Below are 16,135 nucleotides of genomic sequence, written 5' to 3' on the forward strand. Positions count from 1 at the left end.
CTCTCCATGCTTCAGACTCTCTGCCTTTATTCCTGATGAAGGGCTTTTGCCCGAAACGTCGATTTTGCTGCTCCTTGGATGCTGCCTGAACTGCTGTGCTCTTCCAGCACCACCAATTCAGAATCTGGTTTCCGGCATCTGCAGTCATTGTTTTTACTTCCTTTCCAGTTCCTAGTCTAGAAGGCCATCCCTTAGCTTTATTCTTTTCAAGGATAGTTCTTTACTTCAGTTATTTAGATGTGGCATGAGATCCCACACATTCTCATGGTCAGGAATATTTACTCTTGTGCTAAAAGTTACATCCTTGGCAAAGTAAACAGGAGTTTGTGAAACATCCTGAATGTACTGTTGTGTGTGTGCACCAGCTCAGACAGGCTGAAGATTTTTTTTTAGATTAGATTACTTACAGTGTGGAAACAGGCCCTTCGGCCCAACAAGTCCACACCGACCCGCCGAAGCGAAACCCACCCATACACATCCTTGGCAAAGTAAACAGGAGTTTGTGAAACTCCTGAATGTACTGTTGTGTGTGTGCACCAGCTCAGACAGGCTGAAGATTTCTTTGAAATGAAAATTTTTAAAAAAAATTAATTACAGGAGGAGGGCATCAGCAACTAGGCCAGCATTTGTTGTCCAGAGGGCATTAAGAGTCAACCACATTACTATGGATGTGGAGTCAAATGTAGGTTAGACCAGGTAGAGATGGCAGTTTCCTTCCTTAAATGGTGTTAGTGAATCAGATGGGCTTTTCCAGACAATCAATATGGTCATCATGAGACTACTTATTCCAGATTTTTATTGAATTCGAATTCCACCATCTGCCATGGTAGGATTTGAACCCAGGTCCCCAGAGTATTACCTGGGTCTCTGGATGAACAGTAAGCCATAATACCATTAGGCCATCACCTTTCCCATTACTATAATGCTTATAACATATTCTACAATGTCTGGCAATGCTATTCTCTCAAAGCACATATCTTTCAGCAAAGATAGCTCCAAAACGAACATATCTTCAGTCATAGTAGTCATCTCTGTTGTCAAACCTTATGACTCACATGAGATGGGATGGCATGAAAAGACATGAAATTAGCCTGGCTGCCTGACATTAACATTGAAATGGCAATGGCAAACTCAGCCTTTTCAACCTTGCAAATTCCAACAACACTTGGGAAATTTTTAACAAATTGGGATAGCTGTCCCACAGACCTCACGCAACAGCCTAAAACGTACTCATGAATCACATCTAATATACAATGTCCTAGACACCATCATCACCTGGTACATCCTGTCACAAAGGCAGGTGTCAGCATGATGACATAGTCATGAGGGAGTTGCCCTGGGTCATCTCATCATTTACTCTAGAGCTAATAAAGTGGGCGGCACGGTGGTACAGTGGTTAGCACTGCTGCCTCGCAACGTCAGTGACCCGGGTTCAATTCCCGCCTCAGGTGACTGACTGTGTGGAGTTTGCACGTTCTCCCAGTGTCTGCGTGGGTTTCCTCCGGGTGCTCCGGTTTCCTCCCACAGTCCAAAGATGTGCAGGTCAGGTGAATTGACCATGCTAAATTGCCCGTAGTGTTAGGTAAGGGGTAAATGTAGGGGTATGGGTGGGTTACGCTTCGGCAGGTCAGTGTGGACTTGTTGGGCCGAAGGGCCTGTTTCCACACTAAGTAATCTAATCTAAAAAAAAAGTCTTGGCATCAAGTCAAACATGGGCAAAGAAACCTCTTGCTAATTCCTACCTCCTATTTTCCCAACCCGGTCACATGACTAATGACAATCAGTACTCATATTGAACACTAAATAGTGGAAACACTGAGAATGGCAAGGGCCCATGACATGCTCTGGACAGAAGACTTCAATGTCCATTGCTAAGAATGACTCTAATCTAATCTAAAAAAAAGTCTTGGCATCAAGTCAAACATGGGCAAGGAAACCTCTTGCTAATTCCTACCTCCTATTTTCCCCAACCCGGTCACATGACTAATGAAAATCAGTACTCATATTGAACACTAAATAGTGGAAACACTGAGAATGGCAAGGGCCCATGACATGCTCTGGACAGAAGACTTCAATGTCCATTGCTAAGAATGACTCAGAAGCAGCACGACTGATTAAGCCCTAATAGATACAGCTGCTAGACTGGGTGGATCTTCAGCAGGCAGTGAGGGGAGCAAAAAAGAAAGCAAAACCAGAATGACTTCACTCTCACCAATCTACTTGTCACACATGTATGTTCCTATGTTGACAACAGTAATCATTGCATAGCTCTTGGGGAGACAAAGTTCATCTTCGCCGTGAGGATATTTTCCACGTTTTGTGGAAAAATCACCATGCTAAAAATCAATTTAGATTTCAAGCAGGTCCATCACTTCATAACTGGAGGCACTGTAATCTATTGACAGCAGATGTCTATTCAATCACAAACTGTAATCTCATGATTTTGCAATCTCTCACTCCACCAAGCCAGGGGACCAACCCGGATGCAGAAAGACTTCAGGAAGGCATTCCAGGTGCAGCAACAGGTACACCTAAAATAAGGTTTCAACTGGGTGAAGCTCCTTGCATGCTTAACAGTGGAAGCAGCATATGATAACAGAGCCATACAATCCACAACCAAGAGATGTGGATGTGGCAAGACTGCAGAGTCTAGTTGTGAATGGTGGTGGACAATTAAACAACTTATGGGAGGATGATACACATATTACAATGTGACGGAGGAATGTAGCATAATGCAACAGAAAAGACTGAAGTATTTACACAATCTGCTGACTGTTGGCATTGAGGTACTGAGTAGATGATCCTTTTCAGCCCCGTGAGGTACCAAGCATCATAGATCCCAGGCTTCTACCAATTAGATTCACTCAAGCCACATAAGCAGATTAAGGCACTGGATATTGCAAAAGTTGTAAACCCTGACAGCATTCTAGAATTGGCATTGAAGGCATGATCCAGAACTGGCTACTTCCCTCGCCAAATTATTCCAGTACATCAACTGGACTGGCACTTACCCAGTAATGTGCCCAAGTACATCTAGTCCACAAAAGCAGGACAGATTGCATGTATCCTAATAATCTACTTGTGATCAAAGTAATGAAAAAGGGCAGTCAACAATACTAGCAAGTGGTATTTGTTCAGCAGTAACCTGCTGATTGGCCCTGCTGGATCAGTTGAGTGTTCCTGAGCTCCTGGTCTCACTACATGAGATCAGAAAATGAACAGAAGAGGTGAACTCTACAGGAAGGGGAGAACTTTGTCCCTGACATCAAGACAGCATGTTGACCCAGTGAAGTGTTATAATCAGAGGAGAGAGAAATTGGCTTTCAGTAATATCAAAAGTTGTATATATATCCTGGAATTCCTAGGGAAAAGATTTGGTTAGTCCAAGTTAGTTTTCATCAGCTAGCTCCTGACCTTGGAGCTTTCAATATTTTTGCTATTACCAGACCACGTTGATTTTTGTCAGCCTTGGTGCTTAAAGGCTACTGTTTCTTTCTAGACTCTGGTGTGCATGCCTGGTTTCATTCCAAGCTGGACAGGTACGGACAACCTTTCATCTCTCAACACAAATTTGTCATGCAAATGAGAATAATATGAGAGATGAAAACTTACTGCCATCTTACAGTATTTCAGGATCTTTATTAAAACACACTTTGAATGCAATTGGTTTTGTACATTCCACGTGGGTTGCCTGAGCTTATCAGGTGGCCATAGCAGCAATTTGGTCTCCAGTATTGAAGTCAAATGATGAAAGTTAAAACCGATAGCCCCTTTTCACTATGATTGTTTCAGTGGTATCGAGGAGGCCAAAATTGGAGTCAATGGAAATGCCTTTTTTGGTGGGTGGACAATGAGAGGGAGAATAGTGTCACATGTAGTGCAAGGGAAATAGGTTGCAATCTAGGTCAATCCTTGCAAACCCTGATACACGGCTTGAAGAGTCCCTCAGGATAGTGTCCTAGGACCAAACAACTTCAGTTGCTTCATCAATGACCATCGTTAAGATCAAAGCTGGGAATATTTGATTCAATTGCATGTCATTCAGCACCATTCACAACTCCTCATGCTGAAGACATCCATTTCATATTTATCAACCGAGACAATATAAATCTTGGGCTGACAAGTGACATTTAGCCATATATGTTGAATTGCTAGTCAAGAGAAAGGAGGCTTATGTGAGGATGAGATATGAAGGCTCAGTTAGGGCGCTTGAGAGTTAACCAGGAAGGACCTAAAGAGAGAGCTGAGAAGAGCCAGGAGAGGACGTGAGAAGTCTTTGGCAAGTAGGATCAAGGAGAAACTTAAAGCTTTCTATTGGTATGTCAGGAATAGAAGAATGACAACAGTAAGATTGGGGCCAGTCAAGGATAGTAGTGGGAAGTTGTGCGTGGAGTCAGAGGAGGTATAAGAGGCACTAAATGAATATTTTTCGGAGGTATTCACACTGGAAAAAGACAATATTGTCGAGGAGAATACTGAGATATAGGCTATTAGATTGGACAGGATTAAGATTCACAAGGAGGTGTTAGCAATTCTGGATAGTGTGAAAATAGTTAAGTCCCCTGGGCCGGATGCGATTTATCCTAGGATTCTCTGAGAAGCAAAGGAGGAGATTGTAGAACCTTGGGCTTTGATCTTTATGTCATCCTTGTTGACAGAAATAGTGTCAGAAGACTGAAAGATAACAAATGTTGTCCCATTCTGTTCAAGGAGGGGAATAGGAACAACCCTGTTAATTATAGACCAGTGAGTCTTACTTCAGTTGTGGGTCAAGTGTTGGAAAGGATTTATAATCATCTAGAAAGGAATAATTTAATGAGGGATAGCCAACACGTTTTTGTGAGGGGTAGGTTGTGCCTCACTAACCTCAGTTCTTTGAGAAGGGACCAAATAGGTGTATGAGGGTAAATTGGTTGACTAGAGTATATAGATTTCAGTAAAGCATTTGGTAAGGTTCCCCATGATAGGCTATTGCAGAAAATACAGAGGCATGGGATGGAGGGTGATTTAGTGGCTTAGATCAGAAATTGGCTAGCTGAAAGAAGAGAGGGTGGTGGTTGATAGGAAATGTTCATCCTGGAGTTCAGTTACTACTAGTGTACAAGGATCTGGGGCCACTTGTTTGCCATTTTTATAAATGACCTGGATAAGGGCATAGAAGGATATGTTAGTAAATTTGTGGATGCCACTAAGGTTGGTAGAGTTGTGGATAGTGCCAAAGGATATTGCAGGTTACAGAGGGACATAGATAAACTGCAGAGCTGGGCTGAGAGATGGCAAATGGAGCTTAATGATGAAAAGTGTAAGGTGATTCACTTTGGAAGGAGTAACAGGAATACAGAGTATTGGACTAATAGTAAGATTCTTGGCAGTGTAGATGAGCAGAGAGATCTTGGTGTCCATGTACATATATCGCTGAAAGTTGCCACCCAGGTTGATAGTGTTGTTAACTCAGCATATGGTGTTAGCTTTTATTGGTAGAGGAATTGAGTTTTGGAGCCATGAAATCATGTTGCAGCTGTACAAAACTCTGGTGCAGCTGCACTTGGAGTACTGGATACAGTTCTGGTCACCGCATTATACGAAGGACATGAAAGTATTGGAAAGGGTGCAGAGTTAATTTACCAAGATTTTGCCTGTTATAGAGGAAAGGTCTTATGAGGAAAGACTGAGGGACTTAAGGCTGTTTTTGCAAGAAAGAAAAAAGGTTGAGAGGTGACTTGGAGACATAAGAGGGTTAGATAGGGTGGACAGTAAGAGCCTTTTTCCTCAGACGAGGATGGCTAGCACAAGGGGACATAACTTTAAATTGAGGGGTGATAGATATCAGAGAGGTCAGAGGTAGTTTCTTTACTCAGAATAGTAAGGGCGTGGAATATCCTGCCTGCAACAGTAGTAGACCCGCCAACTTTAAAAGCATTTAAATGGTCACTGGATAAACATATGGATGAAAATGGAATAGTTTAGGTTGAATGAGCTTCAGATTGGTTTCATAGATCTATGAAACCATCGAGAGCTGAAGGGCCTGTACTACACTGTAATGTTCTATGTTCCAAATACCAAGAAATGGCCATCTTCAGGTGAGTGAAAATTTAAATTTGGCATTCAATGACGTTAGTACCCCTGAATCCTCCACTGTTAAAATTAGGAACCGGGAAGGTTATGGTGTGATGTTAATGTCACAGAGCTAGTAATCCAGAACCCCATGCTCATGTCCTCGGTACCTGGGTTAAATCTAATCAAGGCAGATAATGAAATTATAAATCAAAATCTAGAACTTAAGAAGTCTAATGGCAATCTTGTAACCACTGTTGATTGCCATAACAACTCATCGGGTTCAGTAATGTCTTTTGGGTAAGGAAATCTGCTGATGTGACTCCAGACAATAGCAATTGTGGTTGACTCATAACTGCCCTCTGAAAAATAAATGCTGGGCAATAAATGCTGGCCTTGCCAGCAACACCCACATCCCATTAACAGATTTAATTTGTTCTACTCCCAGAGTATGCATGTTGCTGGTTGGGTAGTATTTATTGTCCATCCTTTCTTACCTCAAGACCATGGCAAGCTGCCTTAGAATAGAATAGAATCCCCACTGTGTGGAAACAGGCCCTTCGGCCCAACAAGTCCACACTAACCGTCCGAAGAGTAACCCACCCAGACCCATTCCCCTACCCTATTATCCTATATTTACCCCTGACTAATGCACCTAACCTACATATCTCTGAACACAATGGGCAATTTAGCACGGCCAATTCACCTAACTGCACATCTTTGGATTGTGGTAGGAAACCCACGCAGACAGGGGGAGAATGTGCAAACTCCATGCAGTCACCAGAGACTGAAATTGAACCAGAGTCCCTGGTACTGTGAGACAGCAGTGCTAACCACTGAGCCACCGTGCCTTCTTAAATGCTACAATCCGTTTGATGTAAGCATGCCCACAATGCCATTAAAGAAGGGAATTCCAGGATTTTTAACTCAGTGAAATTGAGGAAAGGCAATATATTTTCCAAGTCTGAATGGCCAGTAGATTGGAGGTGAATTTGTAGGTGGTGGCAGTACCATGTATCTGCTGCCCTTGTCCTTTGACACGCAATGACTGTGTTTGGAAGGTGCTGTCTAAAGAGCCTGGCAGTGGATCTTGTGGATGATACACACTACTACCAGTGAATGTGTTGGTGTTTGTGGATGTGGTATCAATTAAGTGGGCTGCCTTGTTCTAGAGATCAAGCTTCTTGAATGTTATTGGAGCTGCATTCATTCAGGGAAATGGAGAGTATACCAAACTTGTGACTTGTAGGTGGTGGACAGACTCTGGGGAGTCAAAAGGTGTGGTACTGATTACATGATTTCTAGCCTCTGAATCACTCTTTGGCTTTATTTGACTTTATGGTTGTTCAGTGCAGTTTTTGGTCAATGGAAATTAAAAGAATCAAAACCAAATCATAGGAATATTCTGGTGAGAAGAACAGATCTGAAGATGGTGAATGAGAATCAATTGCAAGTGCTGAGTTACACACTTCAATTCAGAAGAATAGAAAGTAATATTTTTCACCCCAACAAGAGAAATGTCCAGGTGAGGGATAAGAATGCATACATTCAAATCTTGAATAATTCTGGTCAAACAGTAGAAAGTGAAATCCACCAGGGTGGCAATTTCCCTCAAATAAATCTCACTCAGTAGAGAGACCAGTACTCTCAAGGGAGAATTTTAAAAAATATAAGATTCTAGAACTATGGAGCATAATGGGAATTAGTGCCAGACAATTCAATAAAGATATTAGGAAGCACTTCTATACATACACACAGTAGTAGCTCTTTCAAATAGGAAATGGATTCTAGATCAGTTGATTTTAACAGAGATAATTTTTTTCTGTTATGCAAAAGGTATTAAAGAGATATGGGTCAAAAGGCAGATATATGAAGTTAGACCACAGATCTTATATACTTCATGGTAAGGTCTTGGGGAGTGTTGCTGAACAAAAGACCTTGGAGTGCAAGTTCATAGCTCCTCGAATGTAGAGTCGCAGTTAGATAGGATAGTGAAGAAAGCGTTTGGTATGCTTTGCTTTATTGGTCAGAGTATTGAGTACAGGAGTTGGGAGGTCATGTTGCAGCTAGACAGGATATTGATTAGGCCACTGTAGGAATATTGCTTGCAATTCTGGTCTCCTTCCTATTGGAAGGATGTTGTGAAACTTGAAAGGGTTCAGAACAGATTTACAAGGATGTTACCAGGGTTCGAAGATTTGAGCTATAAGGAGAGGTTGAATAGGCTAGGGCTGTTTTCACTGGAGCATTAGAGGCGGAGGGGTGACCTTATAGAGGTTTATAAAATCATGAGGGGCATGGATAGGGTAAATAGAAAATGTCTTTTACCTGGGGGAGGGAGGTGGTCCAGAACTACAGGGCATAGCTTTAGGGTGAGAGGGGGAAAGATACAAAAGAGACCTAAGGGGCAACCTTTTCACACAGAGGGCGATGAGTGTGTGGAATGGGCTGCTAGAGGAAGTGGTGGAGGCTAGTACAACCGCAACATTTAAAAGGCATCTGGATGGTTATATGAATAGGAAGAGTTTGGAGGGATATGGGCTGGGATATCTGGTATGGACGAGTTGGACTGAAGGGTCTGTTTCTGTGTTGTACCATCTCTAATGACTCTATAAAGAGACCTTGGAACGCAGATTCATAGTTCCTTGAAAGTTGAGTCACAGGTCGGGCAGGATAGTGAAGCAGCTGTTTGGCATGCTTTCCTTTATTGGTCACAGCATTGAGTTATAGGAGTTGGGAGGTCACGTTGTGGTTAGGCCATTTTTGGAATATTGCGTGCAATTCTGGTTTCCCTCCTCTACGGAGAATGTTGTGAAACTTGAAAGGGTTCAGAAAAGATTTACAAAGATATCACCAGGGCTGGAGGGTTTGAGCTTTGGGGAGAGGATGAACAGGCTGGCACTGTTTTCCCTGGATCATCTGAGGCTGAGAAGTAGAGGGGCATCGATTGGTAAACAGGCAAGGGCTTTTCCCTGTGATGGGGGTACACCCAGAACCTAGAGGGCATAAGTATAGGGCAAGAGGGGAGAAATTTTAAAAAGGGACTTTTTTTTTTATAAAGAGAGGCAACTTTTTCATACAGGAAGTGGTACATGTATGCAATGAGCTGCCAGAGAAAGTGGTGGATTTTGGTACAATTACAACATTTAGAAGGCATCTGGACTGGTGAATGAATAAGAAGGGTTTAAGAGGGGTATGGGCCAAGTGCTGGCAAATGGAATGAGATTAATTTAGAATATCTGCTCATAGACAAGTTGGACCAAAGGGTCTGTTTCCATGCTGTACATCTCTGACTTTATCAGAAATAATCTTATTAATAGCAGTACAGGCTCGAGGGGCCGAATGACCTGTCTCTGTTGGGTATGAGATTTCAAAGCTATCTGCACCGTTTGAGTCTATTCTGAGCCAGAAGCGACTTTATAGACGAGTGTCCTGGTAACAAACATTCCACGTTGCCATTAATTGCGCAACGTTCCTCATTTATTTCATCATTGTTAACTTATCTGCTGGGGAAATATCGACAAAAAAAATACGATATCATGGTCTACCAACAGGATATATGCCCTTTCACCAACACGTAAAACAGTAAAAGAAAACTGAACTTTACACTCCCCGATTTGGGTAATAAAAAAGCTGCGAATTAAATAAATATTTCCATTTCCTGTCAGCGCCTTTTCTCGGATAATTTCAAGTGCGTTTTCGGAATGAATAGCGTCGCTGAACATCGCTCATAATTCAAAAGTGTTGGAATCACTGGCAAAATGCTCTAATTTCTTTAAAAACAAACGAAAACACACCGAATTCGAAGTTGCGAACAACTCAAAAAGGAAACAGATTTAGGTTTAGTTAAATTGACCCCACCCACGTACCTAAATAACCGCAGCTCGCCTATCAATATCAATCCGCGACAAACTTCCCCCTCTGCGCCCGCGCGCACTCTTTTATTTCCCTGCTTCTTCCAGAAACGTCCTCCGAGCTTGGCGTCAACCGAACCTGCTTACCGGAACTAGCTAACCCGTCTCCCACAGACTGACATATCTATTAACCAATGGGAAGCGGGGAGCCTCTCTATTTACTTCAGGATGTGTAGCTGCCTATCAATGCCATGTAGCCAATGGTAAAGGGGAGGGGGCGGTATTCCGTAGGTATCAGGTTAGGTTGAGGCGCGGGCGAGGGCTCATTCGTTTCCTCTGTGTAAAATCGGTAGAGAACCCTGTCACCATCGCTGCACTAGAAAGCGTCGAGCGCCATGTTTGTGAGGAATAACCACAGCGTGTGAAAATTTTCCTTTTTTTTTGCTCTCGCCAACCAAAATCACCAAGAACAAAACCGGCGGAAAAAGAGGGGTATCAAACTCTTTAGAACCAATACGCAAACAGTTTAACCAAATAAGAATTCGCGTAAGATTGAACGCTCTTGTGTTTTTTTCTTAAAAAAAAGAGAAAAATCTGTTCTCATCAAATTTACCGTGAGATTTTTATTTATTTATTTTTATCAACAGTCACACCAGCAACGTCTCAGTGAGACATTCTCTATCAGTCTTGTACTGTTGTGTGGGGAAAAATGGCTTTTGAAAGCCTTTTCTCCAACCCCCCAACCCCAGTTGACAAAAATGATGTTCTAAACATGACAGAGTCTGAGCTTGCAGGGAACGAAAGGTCGAGTAACATTCTTATATATCAACCATTCTAAAATTATTTTTTTAAAAATAAGTTTAACATTGCCATTCTTTCGCTCTCTCTCTCTTTTCTATCTCTACCTGTTTTAATTTTTAACATTTTTCTTTCGAAAAAAAATCAGTTCATGGGAGGTGAATACTATACAATTTGTATTTCTCTCTTTCTATTCTCTGTAGATTAAATGTTTTGCTTGGGAGGGCTTTCACTCGCCCTTTTTTAAAAAAAAATCAACAGTTAAAACGTGTGCATGCTTGGCTTTTTAAAAAAAAGGAAAAAAAAATCATTCCACTTTTTTTTAAAAAAAAGAACACTGCTCAGCGTGGTAAGTTTTATCAAAACAGGGAAGAAACCATTCCTTTATTTATTTTAGGAAACCATTTGATTTATAAGTAGTAACGAGGTTGAATGTTTTAGTCTTAATTTTCGGGCCCGTGAAACCTCTTCTCGAAGTCGGGTTGGATCCGGTTTCATGTCTCATCGGATTTTAGCCTCCATTTTGGCAATGAATCTTTATGTAAATCAATGGCGTGACCGACATGTTAACGTTCAGTTTGTTGCCACCACAGAAATACCCATGAGCACAGAACAAAGAAGTCCCTTTCCAAAAAACTAATTGCCAAAAAAACAAGCACCATCATGTGGGTTTTTAAAAAAAGTCGGTAAAGCTAAATGATTCGAACATTATCCTTTCACCTCGATTTTTTTAAAAAAATGATAATACAATGTTTGCACTCAAAACTGTTACATGAACTTGTCACAGTAATATTTATAGCAGCGCTAAAAAAAGCCCAAGAGCAAGTTCGTTGTTTCAAAAGTGAAGGGAAACTTAGTTCAAAAGACAACTACTAATTCGGTACCGAAATAACTTTATACATTTATTTCAAACTTTTAAATAATGCGTATTACTTGTTTAAATATATTTGCAGATCTTATGCATTTAAACCTAGTCTGCGCTTGTTTGGTACTAACACAATTGAGTACACTTCTGTACTTGATTAATACTCTAGTGCAGACAACAGACTGGGACCTTGGCAGTATAGCCACAGAAGTAATTTTTTTTTGCATCCCCCAGATGTGAAGATAATGAGGTTCAGTGAGTAATTTTAACATTAGGCATAGATTTGGAATATTGACTCTTTTTTTCCAAAGGATTAGTGTTAGACTAGTATAATTTCAAAGCAATCAGTAGTTTATTGTAGCATTTGATCATTGTTTTATGTAAGGGTAGTTGATAGGTTTTTTTTGCAGCTGGCACAAAATCTACATTTGAGTTTCACCATCTGCAATCTAAAAGAATAGCCATTCATTTGTTCCTCATTATAATAAGTCATAGAGTCCTACAGCATGTTATCGAGTCTCCCCAACATTCTGGGATACTAATTTGGAAAGTTCCTGAATGATGAGAGCAAGGGTTGGTGCTCTGAATACGATTCTGTTTTGATCATGAATGTACTTTGAATCTGATTATCCAGTGATAATTCAGAACTCCAAAAGTTATGTGTAGTAATTCAATTTTGTGACTGGCAAAGAATAAAATGTACTATTTAAGTGAAGAAAGAATACTATAGTATAGAGGGATTTGGGTGTCCTTGTATATGTATCACAAAAAGTTAAAATACATGTCCAGCAAGTAAGGAAGGCAAAAATAGAATCAAAAACAGAAATTGCTGGAAAAATTCTGCAGGCCCAGCAGCATCTTTGGAGAGAAATCAATTAATTTCTCTCAATTAATTTAGCGTTCATTAGCAGAGGGATTGAATTCAAGAGTTGTGAGGTAATGTTGCAGCTGTACAGGACCTTGGTAAGGCCACATTCGTGTACTGTGTGCAGTTCTGGTCGCCTCACTTTAGGAAAGATGTGGAAGCTTTGGAGAGGGCGCAGAGGAGATTTACCAGGATGTTGCCTGGAATGGAGAATAGGTCGTACGAGGATAGGTTGAGAGTGCTAGGCCTTTTCTCGTTGGAATGGCGAAGGATGAGGGGTGACTTGATAGAGGTTTATAAGATGATCAGAGGAATAGATAGAGTAGACAGTCAGAGACTTTCTCCCCGGGTACAACAGAGTGTTACAAGGGGACATAAATTTAAGGTGAAGGGTGGAAGGTAGAGGGGGGATGTCAGGGGTAGGTTCTTTACCCAGAGAGTGGTGGGGCCATGGAATGTCTGCCTGTGGGCGTGGCAGAGTCAGAATCATTGGTGACCTTTTAAGCGGCAATTGGATAGGTACATGGATAGGTGCTTAAGCTAGGACAAATGTTCGGCACAACATCGTGGGCCGAAGGGCCTGTTCTGTGTTGTATTGTTCTATATTCTATGTTTTTTATGTTAATATTTCAATTACAATGACTCTCCTTTGAGCACATGGGCAAATGGAATATTGCCCTTTAATTCAAGGGTGATGCTGTATAAAGAACTCTACACTGCCTACTACAACTGTGGGGGTATTTGAGAGCTTGCATTGTCAGCAGTTTGCTGTCATTAATTGACGAAGCACAGACTTGCATTGGAGCAATTCAGTGGAGATTTACTAGCTTGACTCCTGGGATGAATTGTAGACTAGAAGAATGAGGATTGATCTTATTGAAGCAGTGTAGGTATTCAGGGGATACTTCCCTTTCTGAGGGAATCTAGAGCTTGAGGATGTACTTCCAAAATATAGGGTCTCACATTTTGGCAATTAGGAGAATTGATTTTCTAAGAGGGCTATGTTTTTGGAATTGTCAGTGAGCCTTGGTTTTTTGACACTTTGAATATATTGTAGACCGAGTTCAACAGATGTTTCATTAGCAGTGGAGTCAGGTTATGGCAAACGTGCAAGAAAGTGGAGTTTCAGCTGTGACCTTGTTGAATGATGGAGATGCATGGTGCTGCTAAATGGCCGATCAGTTTCTTGGGGTGTTTATGTGGTGAGAGTTTAACTATCAGGTAGACTTTGAGTTCAAAGCAGTTATATTTGCTCGATCTCAATTTCGAGCATTGAACGATGATCATGAAAACTGCCAGATAATTATTAAAAACAATATTGGTTCGTTGTCTGAAGAGAAATGAAACTACCATTCCATGTCTGGCTTGCATGTGACTAATGTCCTATCTTTGAATCTTAATACCCACTGATATGATATTGCAAGCCCTTTATTTCTCAAGCCAGTTGGGAATTAAATATTTTGCTCTGATTTCAAGTCAAGGGGATGAAAGAACGCATCTTTTAGCTCTTTTGTTATTGACATCACTACTAAATGTAACGAACGTTCATAATTCCTTTTACAAATGTTTCACTTTTGAAGAAGAGACATCCTATTAAATTTGATATGTCAGTGTCATTTCTGACTCACTGTTAAAAGGCAGCACATAATTTGGGAAATCATATTCCCTTTCACCATATTTCCTCATATATTTGTTGCTAAATATTTGGTGGATATGTGGTAAGAAGCCATTACTTAATGAATTGCAGTTAGAGAAATAAAGTGCAGAAGAACATCATTTGTTCTATTGAATTTGTGCAGATGTTAGCTTTTTAACAAGAGTCATCTGCTGTAATATCTTTTCACTGGTCATTCCCAAAGAATCAACCATAGGTAAGCTGAAAGCTGGAAATTCCTGCTCAGTCTAAGATAGGTATTTGTTTTGGAAATGTTTTGGAACTGTTGCGACTTGATTATGGATCTACCATTAGGTTTGCTAAATAATTCTTTGCCCTTGTACTTAACGTTACAGAGTCATGGGTTTACCACTAGGTCTTCACTGGCAGAAATGTCTTAAATTATACTTGTCTTCGGAGTGAAATGGTGATGGAGTCTGACAACATTATACTATTGAGTGATAGGATGTGGTTTTCTTTGATAAGGTGTAGAAGTAGGCCATTCAGCCCATTGAGTCTACTTCACCATCCACTGAGCTCATGGCTGATCTGATTCTCAACTCTACTGACTTTTCCCCATAACCCTCAATTCCTTTACTGATTTAAACATCTGTTTATCTCAGCCTTGAATGCAGTTAATGATCCGGCTTCAGCAGCCCACAGATAATAATTCCACAGATCTTAATTGTCCTTTAGTGGGTTAGTAACTAGCGCAGACTAGTTACTGAGACAAAGAGGAAGAGTTACAATGAGGTGAACTTTTATAGCTCTAGTTTGGCTGGAGAACAAAAACAGACTATTGTCCTTTTGACAAAATACTAATACAGTATAACTTTGTAAATTTCTAACAAAGGTAGCTTTGCATGAATATCTTCCTTTTAAATCTACAAAAACCTGTACTTAACATTACCTAGCCTTATTAATTTAGTAGAGTATACTGCTTCACTTGGATTTGGTTGAAAGAATGCTATACCCATTTGTGTATTGAAATTAGTGATGAATAAATGGGAAGAATGATCAAAATTAGACTTTCTCGCATTTGTAATGTTCAGTAAAACCTGCAAGCTAGTACAAATGGTACATTATTATTTACTGCATTAATTGACTTATTTTGTAAAATAAAAGTACATGATGACAGTTATGGGCCTCAAAATGCAGTCTTGAGAATGCTGTAAAAAACTTGATCCTGACCATTTATCCATTTACAGACTTTGCCCTTAGCTTTAGGGTAGGACTGTACCTCACTGTTTTAAAAGATTTTTATATAATTCATGATCTGACTTAAAATATAAGTAGTATTTAGCTCAATACTTGTGCATTGGCATACATGTGTCCCCAAAATTTATTTGTGTGGGTGGACATTAACTTTGTTAAAGGCAAGTTTCTAAAGTTTTACTTTGTGGTGTTAATACACACTGTACATTAATACTGCCCACCGGAGCATAGCATTCTGCTTGTGACTTGTTCATGCATGCTAATAATGCTCAGTGCCTGCTGCTGCTGAAATTTCCATTTAATATTTTTATTTAGTAGCTTCCCTTTCCTTCTGAATCATTTTATTTATTTTCATGGTCCTGCCCTAATTGCTTTGGTTCACTTTCACAATTTCTGATTTTTAAAAAAATTTTAAGCGTAATGCTGATCAAAATGACAGTAAGTTTTCTTTAAAAATTTAGGTTTTAACTTAGTTTTCAGAACTGACGGTGAAATAATCATCCCAAGATCCTGCAATTTAACATTTAATAAATGGAACTCAGACTAAAGAGATGAATAGCCTGTCAAATGAAAATTCATCTTTCTTCAGTATTGTATTCAGTATTTAATCGTGAGATTAAGATACTATAGTGGCAATTCATGCGTTTATTTTGCATTTGTTCCATGCTGTACCTGTCCAGGGATTTCTCATGTCAGAGGTTGGGAACTTATCAAAAGCTTTTCTTCAATTATTATCTGACCTAAGTCTCTGTAGCCTGTGTTACGATTACTAGGTTGAGTATAGTAACAGAAACGTTAATGAGCTTGTTCCACCTGCCTTTCTATAATAT

General features: G+C 40.3%; 2 protein-coding genes across 6 annotated transcripts in view; one reads left to right on the plus strand and one right to left on the minus strand.

Moving 5' to 3' along the window:
- LOC122548477 (ADP-ribose glycohydrolase OARD1-like) overlaps positions 1 to 10,076 on the minus strand; it is a 27,223-nt gene extending 17,147 nt beyond the window's left edge. The window contains exon 1 of one of the 2 annotated variants that reach the window (XM_043687189.1): positions 9,924 to 10,076. The gene's annotated coding sequence lies outside the window, so the exon portion shown is untranslated. The remainder of the gene's footprint in view (positions 1 to 9,923) is intronic. The other variant, XM_043687190.1, reaches the window with a different exon arrangement.
- Positions 10,077 to 10,209: 133 nt separating this feature from the next.
- Positions 10,210 to 16,135, plus strand: part of LOC122548478 (zinc finger CCCH domain-containing protein 6) — a 57,781-nt gene continuing 51,855 nt past the window's right edge. For 2 of the 4 annotated variants that reach the window (XM_043687191.1, XM_043687194.1), the window contains exon 1: positions 10,210 to 10,712. In XM_043687191.1, coding sequence (XP_043543126.1) covers positions 10,618 to 10,712 — 95 coding nt within the window. In that variant the 5' untranslated portion in view covers positions 10,210 to 10,617. The remainder of the gene's footprint in view (positions 10,713 to 16,135) is intronic. The other 2 variants (XM_043687192.1, XM_043687193.1) reach the window with 2 other exon arrangements.

This window comes from Chiloscyllium plagiosum, chromosome 3 (genome assembly GCF_004010195.1).
Source record: "Chiloscyllium plagiosum isolate BGI_BamShark_2017 chromosome 3, ASM401019v2, whole genome shotgun sequence".
In the NCBI taxonomy this organism is placed as follows: domain Eukaryota; kingdom Metazoa; phylum Chordata; class Chondrichthyes; order Orectolobiformes; family Hemiscylliidae; genus Chiloscyllium; species Chiloscyllium plagiosum.